Source organism: Palaemon carinicauda, chromosome 27 (assembly GCF_036898095.1).
Source record: "Palaemon carinicauda isolate YSFRI2023 chromosome 27, ASM3689809v2, whole genome shotgun sequence".
NCBI lineage: Eukaryota > Metazoa > Arthropoda > Malacostraca > Decapoda > Palaemonidae > Palaemon > Palaemon carinicauda.
This window is the reverse complement of record NC_090751.1, coordinates 16,815,918-16,838,278: the sequence shown is the minus strand read 5'-3', so window position 1 is coordinate 16,838,278 and position 22,361 is coordinate 16,815,918. Positions and strand designations below refer to the sequence as shown.

General features: G+C 35.6%; 4 protein-coding genes across 4 annotated transcripts; all 4 read left to right on the top strand.

The window, feature by feature from the left end:
- Positions 1-3,820: 3,820 nt before the first annotated feature.
- Positions 3,821-4,558, top strand: LOC137621114 (pro-resilin-like; the record flags this gene model as incomplete). The annotated part of the gene is made up of 1 exon (XM_068351544.1): positions 3,821-4,558. A coding segment is annotated over one exon (723 nt), but the record flags the coding sequence as incomplete, so codon positions are not given.
- Positions 4,559-7,750: 3,192 nt separating this feature from the next.
- On the top strand, positions 7,751-8,503 carry LOC137621113 (pro-resilin-like). Its single transcript, XM_068351543.1, has one exon. It carries the CDS (start codon positions 7,751-7,753, stop codon positions 8,501-8,503), a length of 753 nt encoding a protein of 250 aa, XP_068207644.1.
- A 3,170-nt stretch (positions 8,504-11,673) lies between these two features.
- On the top strand, positions 11,674-18,297 carry LOC137620823 (pro-resilin-like). Its single transcript, XM_068351271.1, has 3 exons — positions 11,674-11,695; positions 11,932-12,627; positions 18,065-18,297. Exons 1-3 carry the CDS (start codon positions 11,674-11,676, stop codon positions 18,295-18,297), a joined length of 951 nt encoding a protein of 316 aa, XP_068207372.1.
- Positions 18,298-19,880: 1,583 nt separating this feature from the next.
- On the top strand, positions 19,881-22,357 carry LOC137620822 (pro-resilin-like). The gene is made up of 3 exons (XM_068351270.1): positions 19,881-19,914; positions 20,255-20,366; positions 21,550-22,357. The coding sequence occupies exons 1-3, from the start codon at positions 19,881-19,883 to the stop codon at positions 22,355-22,357; spliced, it is 954 nt and encodes a 317-aa protein (XP_068207371.1).
- The last annotated feature ends 4 nt before the right edge of the window (positions 22,358-22,361 follow it).

Genomic DNA, 22,361 nt, shown 5'->3' with positions numbered 1-22,361 from the left:
AAATATATGTACTCATCAAGTATATAACCCCCTAAAGAGTTTTAACTGTTTTCGCTTTATTGATGAGAAATAAAATATTCAAAGACTGACAAATCGCTTAAATGTAATTAATTTCATCTTTGGTATAATCAAAACTAATGAAGTTATAAACGTGTAAACTAACTTTGTGCAAATTCACACCACGTCAAATACAATAAGTTCAGAATTAGATAGGGCGGGAAAAATGATAGATGCCTTTAGAATAAATGGTTTTGCAAATGTTTGCTTCAGATAAGTTATTCTATTTGATAATAAAGCATGATATAATTTATAATTTAATCGAGTCAATATAATATTTCCTAAAAATGAACAGAATAAAAGTATTTTCTCTCTAGAAGATAATTAAAAAAAAATGAAAAGATGAAATATAAGATTGAGTGACTGATGTAAACTGGCATTTGTAAGTAAACATAGCATCCTGAATAATCATACGGGAAAAATTACAGCGATAATAATCTTTCAGCATATATAAATTAAAATGCTTGCAATAGTTTTTAAAGATGAGGCAATGACTACATCAAGGTTAAATCGAAATAATTCCAACATAATTAATTTAACAAAATCAATTTAACTTAATTAAAAGATCATTAGATTTACTTTTCTTTTAATATCTGAGAAATAGGAAATATTATTGGCAATTATTATTTCAGATTTGGTTGGTTAACATAACCGTGCTAATATCTAATATTCTAGTATAGTAATACCTACTGCACAATCCATCAAATTCACACACTTAAATAACAAAATATGAAACTAACGAAAGTAATGGATCAGACCATTAATCCAAACGATGTTAATAGCTTCCATAAAAAAGAACCAGGATCCACAATACTGAATAATGATATAAAACCATAAATACGAATCCTAAACTCTAAATAAAAAGTTCGAAAAGTTTTGAAAGAAATGAAGAAACAACGCAAATTCCAACACCGCCCCCCCCCTAAAAAAATGAAATTAAGATGTTACGCAACACGAACAAACACAGAATCAAACTACCAAAGAAGAATTCTGAGAGAATAAAAGTAAAGAATATATAAAATATTTTGGCGAATCTGCAATGACGAAGTGTATAGAACCCAACGGGTATGAACGTCAAAAGCCTCAGTTGTTTTAATTCTGGAGAAATAAATACGGCGAAAGGTTGAATATATGAACTATTCAAAGGTAAAGAAGGGAAAAGCAGTTTAATAGCAGTAACAAAAGCCTGCAAGAGCGAAGCAAGTTTCTAAGGGTGCTCATATTCTTAACCCAAGTTGATACTAGTACCCAATCACAATATTTCAGCCAGCAACCGGTGTACTAGGATCGAACAGTGAACACATACATACATACATAAGTATGTATGTATATATATATATATATATATATATATATATATATATATATATATATATATATATACATAGTGTGTGTGTGTGTGGATCGTCTAGGGGTAGCTCTGAAATATCTACTAAGGTTAATGTTTGTACACATGCTAATCAGTATACATATACACAACGATCACACACACATTATATTATATATATATATATATATATATATATATATATATACATATATATATATATATATATATATATATATATATATATATATATATATATATATATATATATATATACACATATTGTGACAGCGCTGAGTAAGGGTGTGAACTCAAAGGCAGGTTAGAAACGACTGAGTTATATTATTGTGGAACACTCTCCTTATATACAAAACCTCAAGGCAACAGGACATAACAAGTTCACAAGCCAGACAATATTACAGAGGAAAAACCAGACATGAATTTTCATGTTCGTTTTAGTGCGAGGGAAGAGCGAAGATACAAGCATAATATATACAAAAGGAATTATGTACAATTGTGTGAAACACGGTTGGTACAATATATTTATATATATATATATATATATATATATATATATATATATATATATATATATATATATATATATATATATATATATATAAAATCATGTATATCACAAAAACCTAAAAAAAACGTTGAACTGAATTTTCACTTAGGTGACTTTAAAAACAGCCTACAGTACAGTCTAAAACATCACTTCAAAGAAGTTAAAAAAGTCGAGCGAGCCAAAATTATAAAATTAAAGGGCTCAAAAAACTTGCTTTGCTCTTCATTTTGAAAGTGGTGTATAAGAGCTATAGAAGGATAAAAAAGTAGAGGACAAAGTATAAAGACAACAAAATTATCCAGATGAGCCTTTAAAAGGAACGCTAAGAGAATCTTCGATGTCGTCCGAGGTGGACAGTCTGAAATAATGGCAGGTTCAATTTGACTTGCGTCATGAAACTACAGGTTCAATTTGACTTGAGTCATGATACTAAGACCAAATGGCTAGATTCGGGTACCCGGGGCACCAATCAGCGGTGAGTTGCAACTGAAGGGAAAATGCAACAGTAGAACAATAAAGTAAGTATTCAATAACTTTATAGACGGGGGAAAGAAGCCATATAAAAAAGCTAAAGGAAGTCCGGAGCGACGTTGCAAAGATCTATTAGTAATACCTATATTGCATCGCGTGAGATGTACTGAAGGAACTAGCAATTTACGCGGATAGGGACAGAGTGCCAGTCGCGGATGATCGAAAAGGGAAAAAGTTTCATGAACATGAACAAGACGTTTGATAATTAAAAATCAAAGTTTCAAACATTTAAAACTACTCTTAAAAAACAAATACAGTTTTGTGTAATTATTATCAGTAAATTTCTTTCTTGAATGGGAAACATAAAAGGAGTACGCTCTAAAATACTAAAATATTCATGTAACAACTAAATCTTTGTTTTTTCCATCGTCTTTGTCATATATTTATAACTATCAATGATGACAAACTTACGTACTCATAATACTACTATGATGAAGAAAAAATAAGTTATGGGACAAAGGGTGAAAAAATACAATACTGTACTATATTGTATTTTGGAGGACAATTTCATACTGTTTCGCATAAAAGATATAGAAACAAAACATTTGGATGCATTGAACCAAATTTCAATACAAAAGTGACCAAATTTTCCATTTTAACAAACATCAAATGATTTTACAATGGAAAGACCACAAATAAACCCGAATAAATATTCCAGCAAATAACAATCCTTGAATAAGAATGTAGCCACAAATATTGCATTCAACTACAATTTTTTGACGAAAAAAAAAAAAAAAAAAAAAAAAAAACACTTCTGAATCAATATCAATAACACTATCAGTATTAATTTCGTCGGTCGATGCAAAAACCATTGAGTATTTTCATAAAAACCAATAACTAATAATTGCAAGACTACATTTCAAGTACATTTTCGAAAACCTTTTTAGTTGAACACTGAATTCTGTTTAGTGTTGACTAAATTATTCTCTCTCTCTCTCTCTCTCTCTCTCTCTCTCTCTCTCTCTCTCTCTCTCTCTCTCTCTCTCTCTCTCTCTCTCTCTCTCTCTCCACGAAACACCAAATACTGCATTTCAAATGGCCTTGTTTTAATGCATGACTAAAATAAGGTCGTCAAGATGAGCAAAAAAGGAAGTCAGGGAGTCGGGTACTATATAACCCTGCGTTTCGGACCAGAAGACATCACTCAGTCGATCACCTCTGAAGCTCCTGGTCCATTCCAGCGAAATACACCCGCAACGATGAAGGCCTTTGTAGTGTGTGGTGAGTAGCTATCAAAGAAGACTTACTTTATAAAACTGATATCTCTTTTAAATAGAAGCAAAAGAATTCTACACTTAAATATCTAATGCAAATTATATTGATTCCATTTTGTCTTTTCAGCTCTTCTCAGCCTCGCAGCGGCTGACAAACGCCCTCCTTCCAATGGCTATGGAGCACCTCCCGCAGCTCCAAGCAATGGATATGGAGCTCCACCAAGCAATGGCTATGGACCACCAAGGAACTCCTACGGTGTAGATAAGGAAATTGCTGCTTTGGCAGAGAATATTCCCGGCGGTGGAGTTCCTGGTCAAGACTACCCTATCTTGGCCTCCGTCCCTGATACTCGTTTCTCCTGCGATGCTCAGAATGTACCTGGTTATTATGCCGACACTGACCGTCAGGCTCGCTGCCAGGTCTTCCACATCTGCCAGGACAGGCCCAATGGACGCCGTCAGCAGGACTCTTTCCTCTGCCCCAACGGCACCATCTTCAACCAACAGTATCTTGTTTGTGATTGGTGGTTCAACTTCGACTGTGCTGATGCTCAAGACTTCTATTCAGTCAACGAACTCATTGGGGTTGTCGCCTATGACCCTTATGGTAAACATACCAATGGCAACGGTAATGGAAATAATGGCTACGGTTCAAACGGCAATGGAAATGGAAGGAAAAACAAGAACGGAAACAATGGAAACGGAAAAATGAATGGTAATGGTTATGGTTCCAATGGCAATGGTGCAGGTGCTGGTCTCAGTAACGGTTATGGAGCCCCTGCAGCTCCTAGCAACGGATACGGAGCTCCTCCATCAGTTTCAGATTCCTATGGAACTCCTTTCTAAGTCAACCGTGAATAGCCTCACTATTCTCAATCCGATGGACATCATCAAGATTATTTACTTAATCTGTTTAACGGATAAACCAATTTATTTTATGACTGAGAATAGACCACCGACAAAGTTATGGATGTTTATTTTTTGTATAATAAACAAAAGCAAATAAGAAAATCCTATTATTATCCAATATTTTATTCACAAAATAATGTTTATGTAAGTTTATGTAAATGCAATAGACATTCCTACATACATGAATACAGATGTAGAGAAACAGATACTGTATTGGGAAATTATCTCCCGTCATATATTGAGAAAAACCTTTCGTCTTTAAATTAGAGGCTAACAACGCACTGAAATAAGGAGGAAATCTTTGTATATTAACAAAATAAACGCAGACACGTTTTAATCAATGTCTGAGAGAAAACAAGTGCGTTAACAATTTGGGCCTGACCATAAATAATTAGTAAACGCGATTCGTCAAAAATAACGGATAAATATTTATATAGATATGCACAAACATGCACACGCATCTCACTCTCACCAAGGTGTGACTAATGCCTCTCCCCCCCCATACACCCGTGGTCAGACGCTTGCTCTTTATTATATAAGGGAGATGATTACTTATGGGAAAGTAATTTTGGGTTAGGATAACTTTTCTTGTAGCTAATCAATATTACTAAAACTAGTTGGAAAAAGACATTGGAATGCAGTCTGAATTCTAATAATCACATCTATGTACTATAGAATTCTAATTTCACTTACAAAAGTTGCGTCACTGTTTTTTATACCAAATGATCAAACGAAATCCTTTGCGTTTATGTTCAATTTTAGAATGTTTATCTGCATTTGAAATATATAACTAAAATATTTAAACTGTAAAATTATATCATGTGTGATGGAGTATTTTTCTTAATTATTCAAAAAATATGCAAAAGATCCTGACTCATAATAATCATTAACGAAATGGAGATTATTCAATAAAAATCCCCCATTCATTACAGCAAAGGAGTATACGAAAATTCAAGTTATATCTGCATTCTCTAAAAGAATTGGTTTTGCCTCTTACTGAAGTGTAAAATAATTTTTTGAGGAAGGTGAGAAGAGACCACGTGAGTAGATGAAAGATGAAAGATGAAAGAAAGAATAAATTACACTTATAGACGAAATGAAGCCTTCAAAGAAACTGAATAGATTCAACAGTGTGATTGCCAATGCACAGTTGTAATTAATACGTGCTTAAAGGAGACAGGAATTACAGTTTCGATTTACTATTTCAAAACAATAAAAGAATATATTTCTATAAGACTCATTTTTGTGTTATCAAACATTTAGAACAACTTACATTGGTGCTATAGGTATATACTCGTTTAAGATTATATAACAAAATTCTTATAGGCATTTTCTAGTTACCGACACCAACACCTTATTAAGCATTGTGTGTCACTCTCCAATAAATTATTTCCAACAGCGTTTACTGGAATTATTGTACTTATTGTTGTATTATTTTGTAAGCTCTTTATCTGATTCTATAATCTTAATATAATGTAATATATTCTTTATTCTTGCAGTAACTAATTGAATTTATAAGCCAATATCTTATGAGGATTCTAATTATATATAGAAATCCACTTTTGATGGCATTTGTTGAATATTAAAAAAAGACTTTGATAGTGTGCACCGGCAAATTTTGTGGAGAGTACAGCGTTATTATGGAGTTCCTCTTGAGTATGTAAATTTAATCGAAGTTTGGCATATGATGTTAACAATGATTTAACAAACCAAGATATAAAAGATGACTAACTTCCCGCAGTCAATTTCAAACTTGATGTGTAGGATCTGAACCATATGGGCCGGAGATGGGGCAAAGGAGACCTTTTGGCGTTGATACGAAATTCAGTTTTTAAAGCGAATGTTGCTTGACGGGTTTTACGGAGACACCCCAAGCAATCACTCTCTGAGCTAACAGCAACACTGTCCCAAGGTCAATAGTGTCTCTGCATTGTCCGAAAAAAAAAAAAAAAAAAAAAAAAAAAAAAAAAAAAAAAAAAAATCAGTCGAGGACGGTGGATGTGAGATATGTACTAACGTGCTTTCATTCAATACCTTCAGAGAACGTTTTAAGTGTAGATTCACCAATGTTTGAGACAATTCAACCAAATGCACTTCTCACATGAATACCAAATAGAATTATATAGAATCTATTAAAACATTTATTTTTCATCGCCTCATACAAAGGACTTGGAATAACAGATTTTTGGTATTACCATATTTTGCACATTCAGAAATGTTCTTAATATCCTTGTAAGTTCTACATCAAAATCTGAAGTACAAAAGAAAAAACATGAATATCAAAATAGATGCAAAAATACATTATTTGATCTTACGGGACAATTTCATACTGTTTCGCATAAAACATATAAATACAAAACATCAGCATACAATTAACGTTATTCTGATACAAAAGTGACCAAAAAATTCAGTTTAACTGAAAGCAAGTGTATTAAGAATCGAATGACCACTAATGAACGAAAAACAAATTATTTCAGCATATAACAATGCTTGAATTAGAATATGGGCACAAAAATTGGATTCAACGACAAATATGATAAAAGAAAGAATATTGATTCAATATCAATTACACAAACAGTAATAGTTTTGTCGGTCTATACAAAAATCGTTCCATATTTTCATGGAGATCATTAAATATAAATGACAAGATTATATCTAAAGTACATTTTCGGAAACTTCCAAGATGGAAAACACTAAATACTGATTATGGTAACTGATTTCTCTCTCTCTCTCTCTCTCTCTCTCTCTCTCTCTCTCTCTCTCTCTCTCTCTCTCTCTCTCTCTCTCTTCTCTCTCTCTCTCTCTCTCTCTCTCTCTCTCTCTCTCTCTCTATCTCTCTCTCTCACTACTCAACACCAAATACTGCATTTCAAATGGCCTTGTTTTCATGCATGACTAAAATAAGGTCATCAAGATAAGCAAAAGAGGAAATCAGCGAGTCCGGTACTATATAACCCTGCGTCTCGGACCAAATGGCATCACTCAGTCGATCACCTCTGAAGCTCCTGGTTCATTCCAGCGAAATACAGCCGCAACGATGAAGGCCTTTGTAGTGTGTGGTGAGTAGCTATCAAATAAGACTTACTTTATAAAACTGATATCTCTTTTAAATGGAAGCAAAAGAATTCTACACTTAAATATCTAATGCAAATTATATTGATTCCATTTTGTCTCTTTTCAGCTATTCTCAGCCTCGCAGCTGCTGACAAACGCCCTCCTTCCAATGGCTATGGAGCACCTCCCGCAGCTCCAAGCAATGGATATGGAGCTCCACCAAGCAATGGCTATGGACCACCAAGGAACTCCTACGGTGTAGATAAGGAAATTGCTGCTTTGGCAGAGAATATTCCCGGTGGTGGAGTTCCTGGTCAAGACTACCCTATCTTGGCCTCCGTCCCTGATACTCGTTTCTCCTGCAATGCTCAGAATGTACCTGGTTATTATGCCGACACTGACCGTCAGGCTCGCTGCCAGGTCTTCCACATCTGCCAGGACAGGCCCAATGGACGCCGTCAGCAGGACTCTTTCCTCTGCCCCAACGGAACCATCTTCAACCAACAGTATCTTGTTTGTGATTGGTGGTTCAACTTCGACTGTGCTGATGCTCAAGACTTCTATTCCGTCAACGAACTTATTGGGGTTGTCGCCTATGACCCTTATGGTAAACATACCAATGGCAACGGTAATGGAAATAACGGTTATGGATCTAATGGCAATGGAAATGGAAGAAAAAACAAGAACGGAAAGAATGGAAACGGAAAAATGAATGGCAATGGTAATGGTTATGGTTCCAAGGGCAATGCTGGTCTCAGCAACGGTTATGGAGCCCCAGCCGCTCCTAGCAACGGATACGGAGCTCCTCCATCAGTTTCAGATTCCTATGGAACTCCTTTCTAAGTAAGCCATGAAGACGTCACTATTCTCAATCCAATGGATATTATCAAGATTCTTCAATCATTATGTTTAACGGATAAACAAATTTATTTTATGCATGAGAATAGACCACCGACAAACTTATGGAGGTATATTTTTGTATGATAAATAAAAGCAAATAAGAAAAATATATTATTACCCAACACTGCATTAACAAAATAATGTTCATGCATCCTTATATAAATGCAGGAACATAATCCTTCATACATGAGTAGATATGAAACAAAACATACTATACTGAGAAATTATTTCGTGACATTCACATTGACAAACATTTTGTTTGTAAACTAAACGTTAACAAAGCATTGAATAAGCAGGAAAGCTTTGTGAATAAAACAAAATGAGTACAGACACCTTTTAATTAATGTCAGATATATATATATATATATATATATATATATATATATATATATATATATATATATATATATATACATATATATATATATATATATATATATATATATATAATGAGAGAGAGAGAGAGAGAGAGAGAGAGAGAGAGAGAGAGAGAGAGAGAGAGAGAGAGAGAGAGAGAGAGAGAGAGAGAGATATGTATATTGTGACAATGAATCTTCAGAATCTTAATAGAGTTAACAGTACTCTGTAAAAAAAAAATGAAGGTTGCTAAATTGAGAATTTTATCAATAATAGCTTTATAAAAGAAATCTCAGGTCAGCAGAAAAGATCTTGAAATTATTTAATATTGAAACTTCACACTTAAAACTAACTGGAAAAAAACATTGGAATGATGTCTCAAATCTAATCCTTGCATCTAAGTGTTAAATAATTTCAATTCTATTTACAAAATTGGCGTTGCTGTTTTACAGCATCTGAACTAGCGAAATCCATTGCGTTCCCCCTAAACTTCATAATGTTCAAATGCATTTTGTAATATATAACTAAAACATTTTCCCTGTTAAATATCACTGGAGATGGAGTGTTTAATTATTCATAAGATAAGGCTATGGTCCTGATTAATACTAATGATTACCAAACTGGAAATTATTCAAGTCATATTCATATACTCTTGAAGAACTGACACGAGGGTTTTGTCCTTATTGAGAGGTGGAATCAGTTGTTGAGGAAGGTGAAAAGAGACCACGTGAGAATGAAAGGGAGAAAGCATTACTCTTGTAGCCCTAAACAAATCCTTCAAAGAAAAAGGATACAGACAACACTGGGATTGTCAATGCACCGTTTTAAGCAATATACGCCTTAAAGGGGCATGCATTAGTTTCTATTTACTATTTATGAAAAAAATAAAATATAATTTCTTCAAGATTCATTTCAGTTACCAAACCTTTAGAACTCATATCGGCGCTGTAGGTATATACCCGAAAGCACACCATAAAGATCTCAGATTCTAGTTACGCCACCAACTACTGAAGCATACTGTCTCATTTTCCAATAAATTACTTCCCTAGATAGTTTATTGCATTTATTATGTAATATTTGAAGCTCCCTAATTCATTCTACAGATTTGAAATTATAATAAATTCCCAGCTTTCACGGACGCTGACAGCATTAATACCATAATATCTTGTGATGAGACTAATTATAAAACAATATTTCAAAATGCCAAAGCACTCTATCCAACAGCCACGAAGACCCCAAGAAAAAACATGGAAGGGAAGAAGGAAACAGATAACCATTAACCGGAATGGAACCAATTTACATAACTTGAAGAACCGCCTGAGTTGAAAAAACCAGAAACGATAACTTATTTAAAACTCTGGCATAAAAAGAAATAGACGATTCAATAAACCATGCAATAAAAGATGACTAACTTCCCAGCAGTCGATGGTCTGACTTAATTTGTGGGATTTGAGCCATATAGAGCGGCGATGGGGACGAGGAGATCTTTCAGCGTTAAAACGAAAGTCAATGTTTAAAGAGAAAATATATTGACGAATCTGACGGAGACGCCCTACGGAACGGTGCTTACAAGAAAACAAAAAAAGGTTATAAAGACCATACCTTTCAGCAGAGGAAAGCAGAATAAGATATGTGCTAACTTCCTTTGATTTAATACCTTAAAAAAAAAAAACCCAGATCAATCCCAGACTAGGCCTGCAAGTTAAACTGTTTACTGGGGAGGCCGCTGCTATTTTTGGGCAACTCAGTGGGGGGTTGGCCTTACCCGGTAAACGTTTTGGTGAGTATCTATTCTGATGATAGGCTACTGGTACTCAAACCACACACCACTACCTTTAAATCTCTAGCGTCATCAATGTTGGAGACATAATATATAATATTACATGAATATACACGATCAAATGCACACAATATATGAATTTCGAATAGGATTATATAGACTATTACAATAATAATACTTCATTGCCTCATACAAAAGAGTCACAATAACAGATTTTTAGTTTTCCCGTATGTTGCATTTTAGGATATGTTCTTGATATCTTATTATGATGTACATTGTTAAAATCTTAAGTACCAGAGAGAGAGGGAGTTACGGGACAAGGGGTGATAAAATACATGATTTAATCTTGAAGGACAATTTCGTATTGTTTGCCATAAAAGATACAAATACCAAACAATTGGGAGCAATGAACCTACTTTTAATGCAAAAGTTACTTAAATGTATCCTTTTAACTAACAGTAAGTGCTTTCATAATCGAATGGCCGCTAATGAACGAAAAAAAAATATTGCACCATATAACAAAGCTTGAATTAAAATATGGTCACAGAAATTGTATTAACGACACATTTTTGACACAAACGAATAATTCGGAATTAATATCAATTACACTAACATTAATAGTTTTGTCGATTGATTAAAAAACCGTTCAGTATTTTCATGGAGACTATCAAATAGAAATTAAAGGACAATACTTCATGTTAACTGAATAAGCGTTCTCTCTCTCTCTCTCTCTCTCTCTCTCTCTCTCTCTCTCTCTCTCTCTCTCTCTCTCTCTCTCTCTCTTCGACGAAACACCGAGTACTGATTTTCACGTGGCCTTGTTTTGATGCATGACTAAAATAAGGTCATCAAGATAGGAAAAAAGGAAGTCAGCGAAGTCAGGTACTATATATGCCCGTGTCTCGGACCAGAACACATCACTCAGTCGATCATCTTTGTAGCGCCTGGTCCATTCCAGCCAGATACAACATCAACGATGAAGGCCTTTGTAGTGTGTGGTGAGTAGCTATTCGAAATAATGGTATAAATTTCCCTAAGAAAATTTTATGTGATATAAAACATATAACAACTAAGATTTTGTTCATTAATTTAATAAACCATTGCAGAAACTATAAAAAGATTTTTTTTTTAAATACAACTACAAGGTAAGGATATTCTTTTAATGTCTGTCTAAAACTAACCTCCTTGGCCGTTCTAAAAAGTTCTTCATTTCTTTGCTCGTTTATTTTTTCAGCTCTTCTCAGCCTCGCAGCGGCTGACAAACGCCCTCCTTCCAATGGCTATGGAGCACCTCCCGCAGCTCCAAGCAATGGATATGGAGCTCCACCAAGCAATGGCTATGGTCCACCAAGGAACTCCTACGGTGTAGATAAGGAAATTGCTGCTTTGGCAGAGAATATTCCCGGCGGTGGAGTTCCTGGTCAAGACTACCCTATCTTGGCCTCCGTCCCTGATACTCGTTTCTCCTGCGATGCTCAGAATGTACCTGGTTATTATGCCGACACTGACCGTCAGGCTCGCTGCCAGGTCTTCCACATCTGCCAGGACAGGCCCAATGGACGCCGTCAGCAGGACTCTTTCCTCTGCCCCAACGGCACCATCTTCAACCAACAGTATCTTGTTTGTGATTGGTGGTTCAACTTCGACTGTGCTGATGCTCAAGACTTCTATTCCGTCAACGAACTCATTGGGGTTGTCGCCTATGACCCTTATGGTAAACATACCAATGGCAACGGTAATGCAAATAATGGCTACGGTTCAAATGGCAATGGAAATGGAAGAAAAAACAACAACGGAAAGAATGGAAATGGAAAAATGAATGGTAATGGTTATGGTTCCAATGGCAATGGTGCAGGTGCTAGTCTCAGTAACGGTTATGGAGCCCCTGCAGCTCCTAGCAACGGATACGGAGCTCCTCCATCAGTTTCAGATTCCTATGGAACTCCTTTCTAAGTCAACCATGAATGACCTCACTATTCTCAATCGAATGGACATTATCAAGATTCCTTACTTAATCTGTTTAACGGATAAACAAATTTATTTTATGCCTGAGAATAGACCACCGACAAACTTATGGAGGTATATTTTTGTATAATAAAAACAAGCAAATAAGAAAAATATATCATTACCCAATATTATATTCACAAAATAATGTTTATGCATGCTTGTATAAATGCAGGTACATACTCCTTCATACATGAATAGATATTAAGCAAAACACATACTAAACTGAGAAATTATTTCCTGACATACACTTTGAAATAACATTTTGTTTTTAAACTAAAAGTTAACAAATCATGAAATGAACAGAAAACTTTGTGAATAAAACAAAACCTTTTAATCAATGTCAGGAGAGAGAGAGAGAGAGAGAGAGAGAGAGAGAGAGAGAGAGAGAGAGAGAGAGAGAGAGAGAGAGAGAGAGAGAGAGAAATTACGTATATCGTGACAATGAATCTTCAGAGATAACAGTACAGTGTAAAAAACATGAACGTTACGAAATTAAGCCTTTTTATCAATGATAATTAGTTTCAGGAACAAAGTTTCAGGTCAGCAGAAAACATCTTGTAACTAATTAATGTTAAAACTTCACACTTAAAACTAATTGGAAAAAGATATTATAGTGATGTCTCAAATCTAATTCTTGCATCAACGTGTAAATTTTTTTAATTTCCCTCACAAAAGTGGCGGCGCTGTTCTACAACAAAATATATTGCGTTCCTCCTGAATTTCAGAAAGTTTAAGTGCATTTTGTAATATATAACTAAAATATTTATACTCTAAAATAATATAAAGGGAGATGGAATTTTTAATTATTCACAAGATATGGCAATGACCCTGACTCATAATAATGATACCGAACGGGAGATTATTCAAGTCACATTAACATACTCTGAAAGAATTTACACGAGGGTTTCCTCTTCATTGAGATGTGGCATCAGTTGTTAAGGAAGGTGAGAAGAGACCACGTGAGGATGAAAGGGAGAGAGCATTACTCTTGTAGCCCAAAAGAAATCCTTCAAAGAACAGGGATACAGACAACGGTGAGATTGTCAATTCTCCGTTTTAAGTAATATACGCATAAAAGGGACATGAATTCGTTCCTATTTACTATCTCATAGAAATAAAATATAATTTCTTTAATATTCATTTTTATTACCAAACCTTTAGAACAACTCATATCGGTGTTACATACAAATGCACACCATATAGATCTCAGATTCTAATTACGGCACCAACTACTGACGCATTGTGTCTCATTCTCTAATGGAATACTTCCCTAGACCGTTTACTGCATTTATTTTTACTTATTATTGTAATAATTGAAGCTCCCTATTTCATTCTACAGATTTCAAACTGTAATAAATTCTCTACTTTTACGGAGGCTGACTGAATTAATACCACAATATCTTAGGAAGATACTGATTAAATAACATATTTCAAAATGCCAAGGCACTCTATCCAACAGCTACAAAGGCCCCAAGCAAAAACATGAAAGGGAAGAGGGAAAAGGATAACGATAATCCACGATGGAACCTATTTACATAACTTTTGAAGAACCACGTGAGTTGAGAAACCGGAAACGGTAACTGATATAAAAGCTTGGCATAAGAGGAAATGAAAGATTCAACAAATCATGCCATATAAGAAGACTTATTTCCCAGCAGTCATTGGTCTGACTTAATTTGTGGGACTTGAACCATAAGGGGCGGCGATGGGGCCGAGGAGATCTTTCAACGTGGGAACGAAAGTCAATTTTTAAAGAGAAAATAGATTGACGAATTTGACGGAGACGCACCAAGGGATCACTCTCTGAATAATCAGGAACACTCACCGGAACAGTGCTTACGAAAAAAGTTATAAAGACCCTACCTTTCAGTAGAGGAAAGTAGAATGATAAATGTACTAACTTTCTTTAATTTAATACCTTCAAAGAACCCACATCGATCCCAGACCGGGACAAGGAGTGTAAACTGTTTACTGGTTAGGCCGCTGTTTTTTCTGGGCAACACAGTGGGGGGTTGAGCTTAAGGGTATCAGACACTTGCACGCATTCGTGGCACGCATTGATGCGCGAACTCGCGTGAACGAGTCGTGAAAATGTCGTTAACAGTGCTGGAACTCGCGTGCCAGAGCGTACCTATGCGTGCCATGCGTGCCCAGAACTTTGAAATGTTTAAAGTTTGTGGCACGCATTGGCACGCACAAAATAGTCGTGAAATAGTCATGAACGATGCGCCAACTGGAGTGAACTGGAGTGAACAGTGTGGGAACTGGCGTGAACTGGAGTGACCGATGCGGGAAGTGGCGTGAACTTTATACTGAAGAAAAACAAAAAGGAAACGAAAAAATTTATGAAAAGGAAAGAAAAATAAACCTAATAAATTTTAATTTTTGGTGTTTTGATGTTAAAAAAAATGATATCTTATGTCAAACTATTTCTATAACTTTATAACTAAGAGAAACAAAAAGGAAACGAAAAAATTAATGAAAAGGAAAGAAAAATAAACCTAATAAATTTTTATATTTGCTGGTTTAATGTGAAAAAAAAATGATATCTTATTTCAAACTATTTCTATAACTTTATAATGAAGAGAAACAAAAAGGAAACGAAAAAATTAATGAAAAGGAAAGAAAAATAAACCTAATAAATTTTTATATTTGCTGTTTTAATGTGAAAAAAAATGATTTCTTATTTCAAACTATTTCTATAACTTTATAATGAAGAGACAAAAAGGAAACGAAAAAAAATTAATAAAAAGTAAAGAAAAATATAAAACTAATAATTGTTTATATTTGCTGTTTGAATGTAAAAATAAAATAATGTCTTATTTCATGCACACACTTATTTTACTCTATTACCAATCAATAGCCAAAACTTTTGTTTTAAATAAAAATGAACTGAAAAATAAACCCAAGAAATTTTTAAGTTTGCTGTTTGAATGTAAAAATAAAATTATGTTTTATTTCATCAACATACTTATTCTTCTTTATTACCTTAAAATGAAGAGCAAAACAAATTTTTTCTGTTTTCTGTTTTAATGTAAAAATAAAATGATTTCTTATTTCAACACACTTTTTTCTCTATTACCTTAAAATCAACAGCCTAAAAACTTTTCATGTTTGCTGCTTTTAATGTTAAAATAAAATACTTTCTTAATACTTGTACATATTTTATGTCTGCTATTTATATGTAAATCAAATGCTTTCTTATTGAAACAAAAATAAAGGGCAACAAAAAATTCAAACGAAAAAGATACGTTTCTTCTCCTCAATGCAATGGTGTCTCTGACAGAAAGCATTGTTGTCTCTTCCGAAGCCAATCCAAGAATGTCCTCGGGTTGGAGAAGCCCCGTTTTTATATGGAGTGGCCAATTCGTGAACTGGCGTGAACTGGCGTGAACGATGCGAGAACGATGCGGAATGATGAGCGAATCCGCAAGAAAGTGTCGTGAACTTCTCGTGAACTACGCGTGCCAATTCGTGCCACCGCATGAACGTCTCGTGAACGTCACGTGAACGATGTGCGAACTGGAGTGAACTGGTCGTGAACAGTGCGGGAAAAACACCAGTGCGTGCCACAAAGATCGCACTGACAAGCATCAATGCGTGCCAGTGCGTGGCAAAAATGCGCGCAAGTGTCAGGTAGGATTTACCCGGCAAATGTTCTGGTGAGTATCTATTCTGATGATAGGCTACTGGTACTCAAACCACACACCACTACCTTTAAATATCTAGCCTCACCAATGTTGGAGACATAATATATAATATTACATGAAGAATTTACATGATCAAATGCACACAATATATGAATTTCGAATAGGATTATATAGACTAGTACAATACATCTTCGCTTCATACAAAAGACACACAATAACAGATTCTTAGCATTAACATATGTTGCCTTTTAAAATATGTTCTTAATTCTTATTATGTTGTATATTTTTAAAATCTGAAGTACCAGAGAGAGAGAGAGAGAAAAATTTTCGGGACAAGGTGGAAAAATACCTAATTTAATCTTGAAAGACAATTTCGTACTGTTTGCCATAAAAGATACAAATACCAAACAACTGGGAACAATGACCCTACTTTTAATACAAAAGTTACCAAAATATCTCATTTTGACTACAGTAAGTGCTTTCATAATCGAATGACCGCAAAGGACGAAAAAAGAATATTCCACCATATAACAAAGCTTGAATTAAAATCTGGTCACAGAAATTGTATTCAACGACACATTTTTCACAAAAACGAATAATTCGGAATAAATATCAATTAAACTAACATTAATAGTTTTGTCGGTTGATTAAGAACACGTTCATTATTTTCATGGAGACTATTAACTAGAAATTACAGGACAATACTTCATGTTAACTAAATATGCGCTCTCTCTCTCTCTCTCTCTCTCTCTCTCTCTCTCTCTCTCTCTCTCTCTCTCTCTCTCTCTCTCTCTCTCCCCAATCGACGAAACACCAAGTACTGATTTTCACGTGGCCTTGTTTTGATGCATGAGTAAAATAAGGTCATCAAGATAGGAAAAAAGGAAGTCAGCGAAGTCAGGTACTATATATGCCCATGTCTCGGACCAGAACACATCACTCAGTCGATCCTCTTTGTAGCGCCTGGTCCATTCCAGCCAGATACAACATCAACGATGAAGGCCTTTGTAGTGTGTGGTGAGTAGCTATTCGAAATAATGGTATAAGTGATATAAAACATATAACAACTAAGATTTTGTTGATGAATAAACCAACGCAGAAGCTATAAAAGGATTTTTTCAAATATAACTACAAGATACCGATATTCTCTTAATGTCTGTCTAAAACTAACCTCCTTGGTCGGTCTAACAAGTTCTTCATTTCTTTGCTCGTTTATTTTTTCAGCTCTTCTCAGCCTCGCAGCTGCTGACAAACGCCCTCCTTCCAATGGCTATGGAGCACCTCCCGCAGCTCCAAGCAATGGATATGGAGCTCCACCAAGCAATGGCTATGGACCACCAAGGAACTCCTACGGTGTAGATAAGGAAATTGCTGCTTTGGCAGAGAATATTCCTGGCGGTGGTGTTCCTGGTCAAGACTACCCTATCTTGGCCTCCGTCCCTGATACTCGTTTCTCCTGCGATGCTCAGAATGTACCTGGTTATTATGCCGACACTGACCGTCAGGCTCGCTGCCAGGTCTTCCACATCTGCCAGGACAGGCCCAATGGACGCCGTCAGCAGGACTCTTTCCTCTGCCCCAACGGCACCATCTTCAACCAACAGTATCTTGTTTGTGATTGGTGGTTCAACTTCGACTGTGCTGATGCTCAAGACTTCTATTCAGTCAACGAACTCATTGGGGTTGTCGCCTATGACCCTTATGGTAAACATACCAATGGCAACGGTAATGGAAATAACGGTTATGGATCTAATGGCAATGGAAATGGAAGAAAAAACAACAACGGAAACAATGGAAACGGAAAAATGAATGGTAATGGTTATGGTTCCAATGGCAATGGTGCAGGTGCTAGTCCCAGTAACGGTTATGGAGCCCCTGCAGCTCCTAGCAACGGATACGGAGCTCCTCCATCAGTTTCAGATTCCTATGGAACTCCTTTCTAAGTCAACCATGAATGACCTCACTATTCTCAACCCAATGGACATTATCAAGATTCCCTTAATCTGTTTAACGGATAAACAAATTTATTTTATGGCTGAGAATAGACCACCGACAAACTTACGGAGGTATATTTTTGTATAATAAAAACAAGCAAATATGAAAAATATATCATTACCCAATATTACATTCACAAAATAATGTTCATGCATACTTGTATAAATGCAGGTACATACTCCTTCATACAAGAATAGATATTAAGCAAAACAGATACTTAACTGGGAAATTATTCCCTGACATACACTTCGGCAAACATTTTGTTTTTAAACTAAAAGTTAACAAATCATGAAATGAACAGGAAAACTTTGTGAATAGAACAAAACGAGTACAGATACCTTTTAATCAATGACAGATAAGGAGAGAGAGAGAGAGAGAGAGAGAGAGAGAGAGAGAGAGAGAGAGAGAGAGAGAGAGAGAGAGAGTTACGTATATCATGACAATGAATCTTCAGAGATAACAGTACAGGGTAAAAAACATGAACGTAATGAAATTGAGCCTTTTTATCAATGATAATTAGTTTTAGGAACGAAGTTTCAGGTCAGCAGAAAACATCTTGTAACTAATGAATGTTAAAACTTAACACTTAAAACTAATTGGAAAAAGATATTAAAGTGATGTCTCAAATCTAATCCTTGCATCAAAGTGTTAAATAATTTTAATTTCCTTTACAAAAGTGACGGCGCTGTTTTACAACAAAAAGAACAATAAAATCCATTGCGTTCCTCCTAAACTTCAGGAAGTTTAAGTGCATTTTGTAATACATAACTAAAACATTTTTACTCTAAAGTAATAACATGGGAGATGGAGTTTTTAATTATTCAGAAGATATGGCAATGACCCTGACTCGTAATATGGATACCGAACAGGAGATAATCTAAGTCACATTTACATACTCTGACAGAACTTACATGAGGGTTTCGTCTTTATTAAGATGTGGAATCAGTTGATAAGGAAGGTGAGAAGAGTCCACGTGAAAATGAAAAGGAGAAAGCATTACTCTTGTAGCCCTAAAGAAATCCTTCAAAGAACAGGGATACAGACAACGGTGAGATTGTCAATTCTCCGTTTTAAGTAATATACGCATAAAAGGGACATGAATTCGTTCCCATTTACTATTTCATTGAAATAAAATATAATTTCTTTAATATTCATTTTTATTACCAAACCTTTAGAACAACTCATATCGGTGCTACATACAAATGCACACCATAAAGATCTCAGATTCTAGTTACGGCACCAACTACTGACGCATTGTATCTCCTCTAATGAAATACTTCCCTAGACCGTTTATTGCATTTATCTTTACTTATTATTATAATACTTGAAGCTCCCTATTTCATTCTACAGATTTCAAACTGTAATAAATTCTCTAATTTTACGGAGGCTGACTGAATGAATACCACAATATGTTAGGAAGATACTGATTAAATAACATATTTCAAAATGCCAAGGCACGTTATCCAACAGCCACAAAGACCCCAAGCAAAAACATGAAAGGGAAGAGGGAAAAGGATAACGATAATCCACGATGGAACCTATTTACATAACTTTTGAAGAACCACGTGAGTTGAGAAACCGGAAACGGTAACTGATAGAAAAACTTGGCATATATAAGAAGACTTATTTCCCAGCAGTCATTGGTCTGACTTAATTTGTGGGACTTAAACCATAAGGGGCGGCGATGGGGCTGAGGAGATCTTTCAACGTGGGAACGAAAGTCAATGTTTAAAGAGAAAATAGATTGACGAATTTGACGGAGAGGCCCCAAGGGATCACTCTCTGAATAGTCAGGAACACTCATCGGAACAGTGCTTACGAAAAAAGTTACAAAGACCATACCTTTCAGCAGAGGAAAGTAGAATGATAAATGTACCAACTTTCTTTAATTCAATACCTTCAAAGAACCGACAACGATCCCAGACCGGGACTGGGATTATAAACTGTTTACTGGGGAGGCCGCTGTTTTTTTCTGGGCATCACAGTGTGAGGTTGAGCTTACCCGGCAAACGTTCTGGTGAGTATCTATTCTCATGATAGGCTACTGGCACTCAAACCAGACACCACTACCTTTAAATATCTAGTGTCACCAATGTTTGAGACATAATATATAATATTACATGAATATACACGATCAAGTGCACACAATATATGAATTTCGAATAGGATTATATAGACTAGTACAATACATCTTCGCTTCATACAAAAGACACACAATAACAGATTCTTAGTATTACCATATGTTGCATTTCAAGATATGTTCTTAATATTTTATTATGTTGTAAATTTCCAAAATCTGAAGTACCAGAGAAAGAGAGTAATTTTCGGGACAAGCTGGAAAAATACCTTATTTAATCTTGAAAGACAATTTCATAGTGTTCGCCATAAAAGATACAAATACCAAACAACTGGGAACAATGACCCTACTTTTAATACAAAAGTTATCAAAATATCTGATTTCAACTACAGTTCGTGCTTTCATAATCGAATGACCGCAAAGGACGGAAAAAGGAATATTCCACCATATAACAAACCTTGAATTAAAACATGGTCACAGAAATTGTATTCAGCGACACCTTTTTGACAAAAACGAATAATTCAGAATCAATATCAATTACACTAACATTAATAGTTTTGTCAATTGATTAAGAAAACGTTCAGTATTATCATAGAGACTATTGACTAGAAATTACAGGACAATACTTCATGTACACTTTCGGAAACCTTTTCAGTAAAAGAGCACTAAATATATATTAATATTAACTAAAAATGCGCGCTCTCTCTCTCTCTCTCTCTCTCTCTCTCTCTCTCTCTCTCTCTCTCTCTCTCTCTCTCTCTCCCTTCGACGAAACAACAAGTACTGATATTCACGTGGCCTTGTTTCGATGCATGACTAAAATAAGGTCATCAAGATATGAAAAAAGGAAGTCAGCGAAGTCAGGTACTATATATGCCCGTGTCTCAGACCAGAATACATCACTCAGTCGATCCTCTTTGTAGCGCCTGGTCCATTCCAGCCAGATACAACATCAACGATGAAGGCCTTTGTAGTGTGTGGTGAGTAGCTATTCGAAATAATGGTATAAATTTCCCTCAAGAAAATTTCATAAGTGATATAAAACATATAACAACTAAGATTTTGTTGATGAATAAAGCAACGCAGAATCTATAAAAAGGATTTTTTCAAATATAAATACAAGGTACCGATATTCTTTTAATGTCTGTCTAAAACTAACCTCTTTGGTCGGTCTAACAAGTTCTTCATTTCTTTGCTCGTTTATTTTTTCAGCTCTTCTCAGCCTCGCAGCTGCTGACAAACGCCCTCCTTCCAATGGCTATGGAGCACCTCCCGCAGCTCCAAGCAATGGATATGGAGCTCCACCAAGCAATGGCTATGGACCACCAAGGAACTCCTACGGTGTAGATAAGGAAATTGCTGCTTTGGCAGAGAATATTCCCGGCGGTGGAGTTCCTGGTCAAGACTACCCTATCTTGGCCTCCGTCCCTGATACTCGTTTCTCCTGCGATGCTCAGAATGTACCTGGTTATTATGCCGACACTGACCGTCAGGCTCGCTGCCAGGTCTTCCACATCTGCCAGGACAGGCCCAATGGACGCCGTCAGCAGGACTCTTTCCTCTGCCCCAACGGCACCATCTTCAACCAACAGTATCTTGTTTGTGATTGGTGGTTCAACTTCGACTGTGCTGATGCTCAAGACTTCTATTCCGTCAACGAACTCATTGGGGTTGTCGCCTATGACCCTTATGGTAAACATACCAATGGCAACGGTAATGCAAATAATGGCTACGGTTCAAATGGCAATGGAAATGGAAGAAAAAACAAGAACGGAAACAATGGAAATGGAAAAATGAATGGTAATGGTTATGGTTCCAATGGCAATGGTGCAAGTGCTGGTCTCAGTAACGGTTATGGAGCCCCTGCCGCTCCTAGCAACGGATACGGAGCTCCTCCATCAGTTTCAGATTCCTATGGAACTCCTTTCTAAGTCA

Excerpts from the sequence above, each read along its gene's own strand:
- LOC137621113 (XM_068351543.1), top strand. The coding sequence starts at position 7,751 with ATGCAAATTATATTGATTCCATTTTGTCTCTTTTCAGCTATTCTCAGC.
- LOC137620823 (XM_068351271.1), top strand. The coding sequence starts at position 11,674 with ATGAAGGCCTTTGTAGTGTGTG. Across the intron at positions 11,696-11,931 it reads GAAGGCCTTTGTAGTGTGTG|CTCTTCTCAGCCTCGCAGCG; the intron begins GTGAGTAGCTAT and ends TTATTTTTTCAG. Across the intron at positions 12,628-18,064 it reads AGCTCCTCCATCAGTTTCAG|ATACCAATGGCAACGGTAAT; the intron begins ATTCCTATGGAA and ends CTTATGGTAAAC.
- LOC137620822 (XM_068351270.1), top strand. The coding sequence starts at position 19,881 with ATGGAACCTATTTACATAACTTTTGAAGAACCAC. Across the intron at positions 19,915-20,254 it reads CATAACTTTTGAAGAACCAC|AACCGACAACGATCCCAGAC; the intron begins GTGAGTTGAGAA and ends ATACCTTCAAAG. Across the intron at positions 20,367-21,549 it reads CTTACCCGGCAAACGTTCTG|GTACCGATATTCTTTTAATG; the intron begins GTGAGTATCTAT and ends TATAAATACAAG.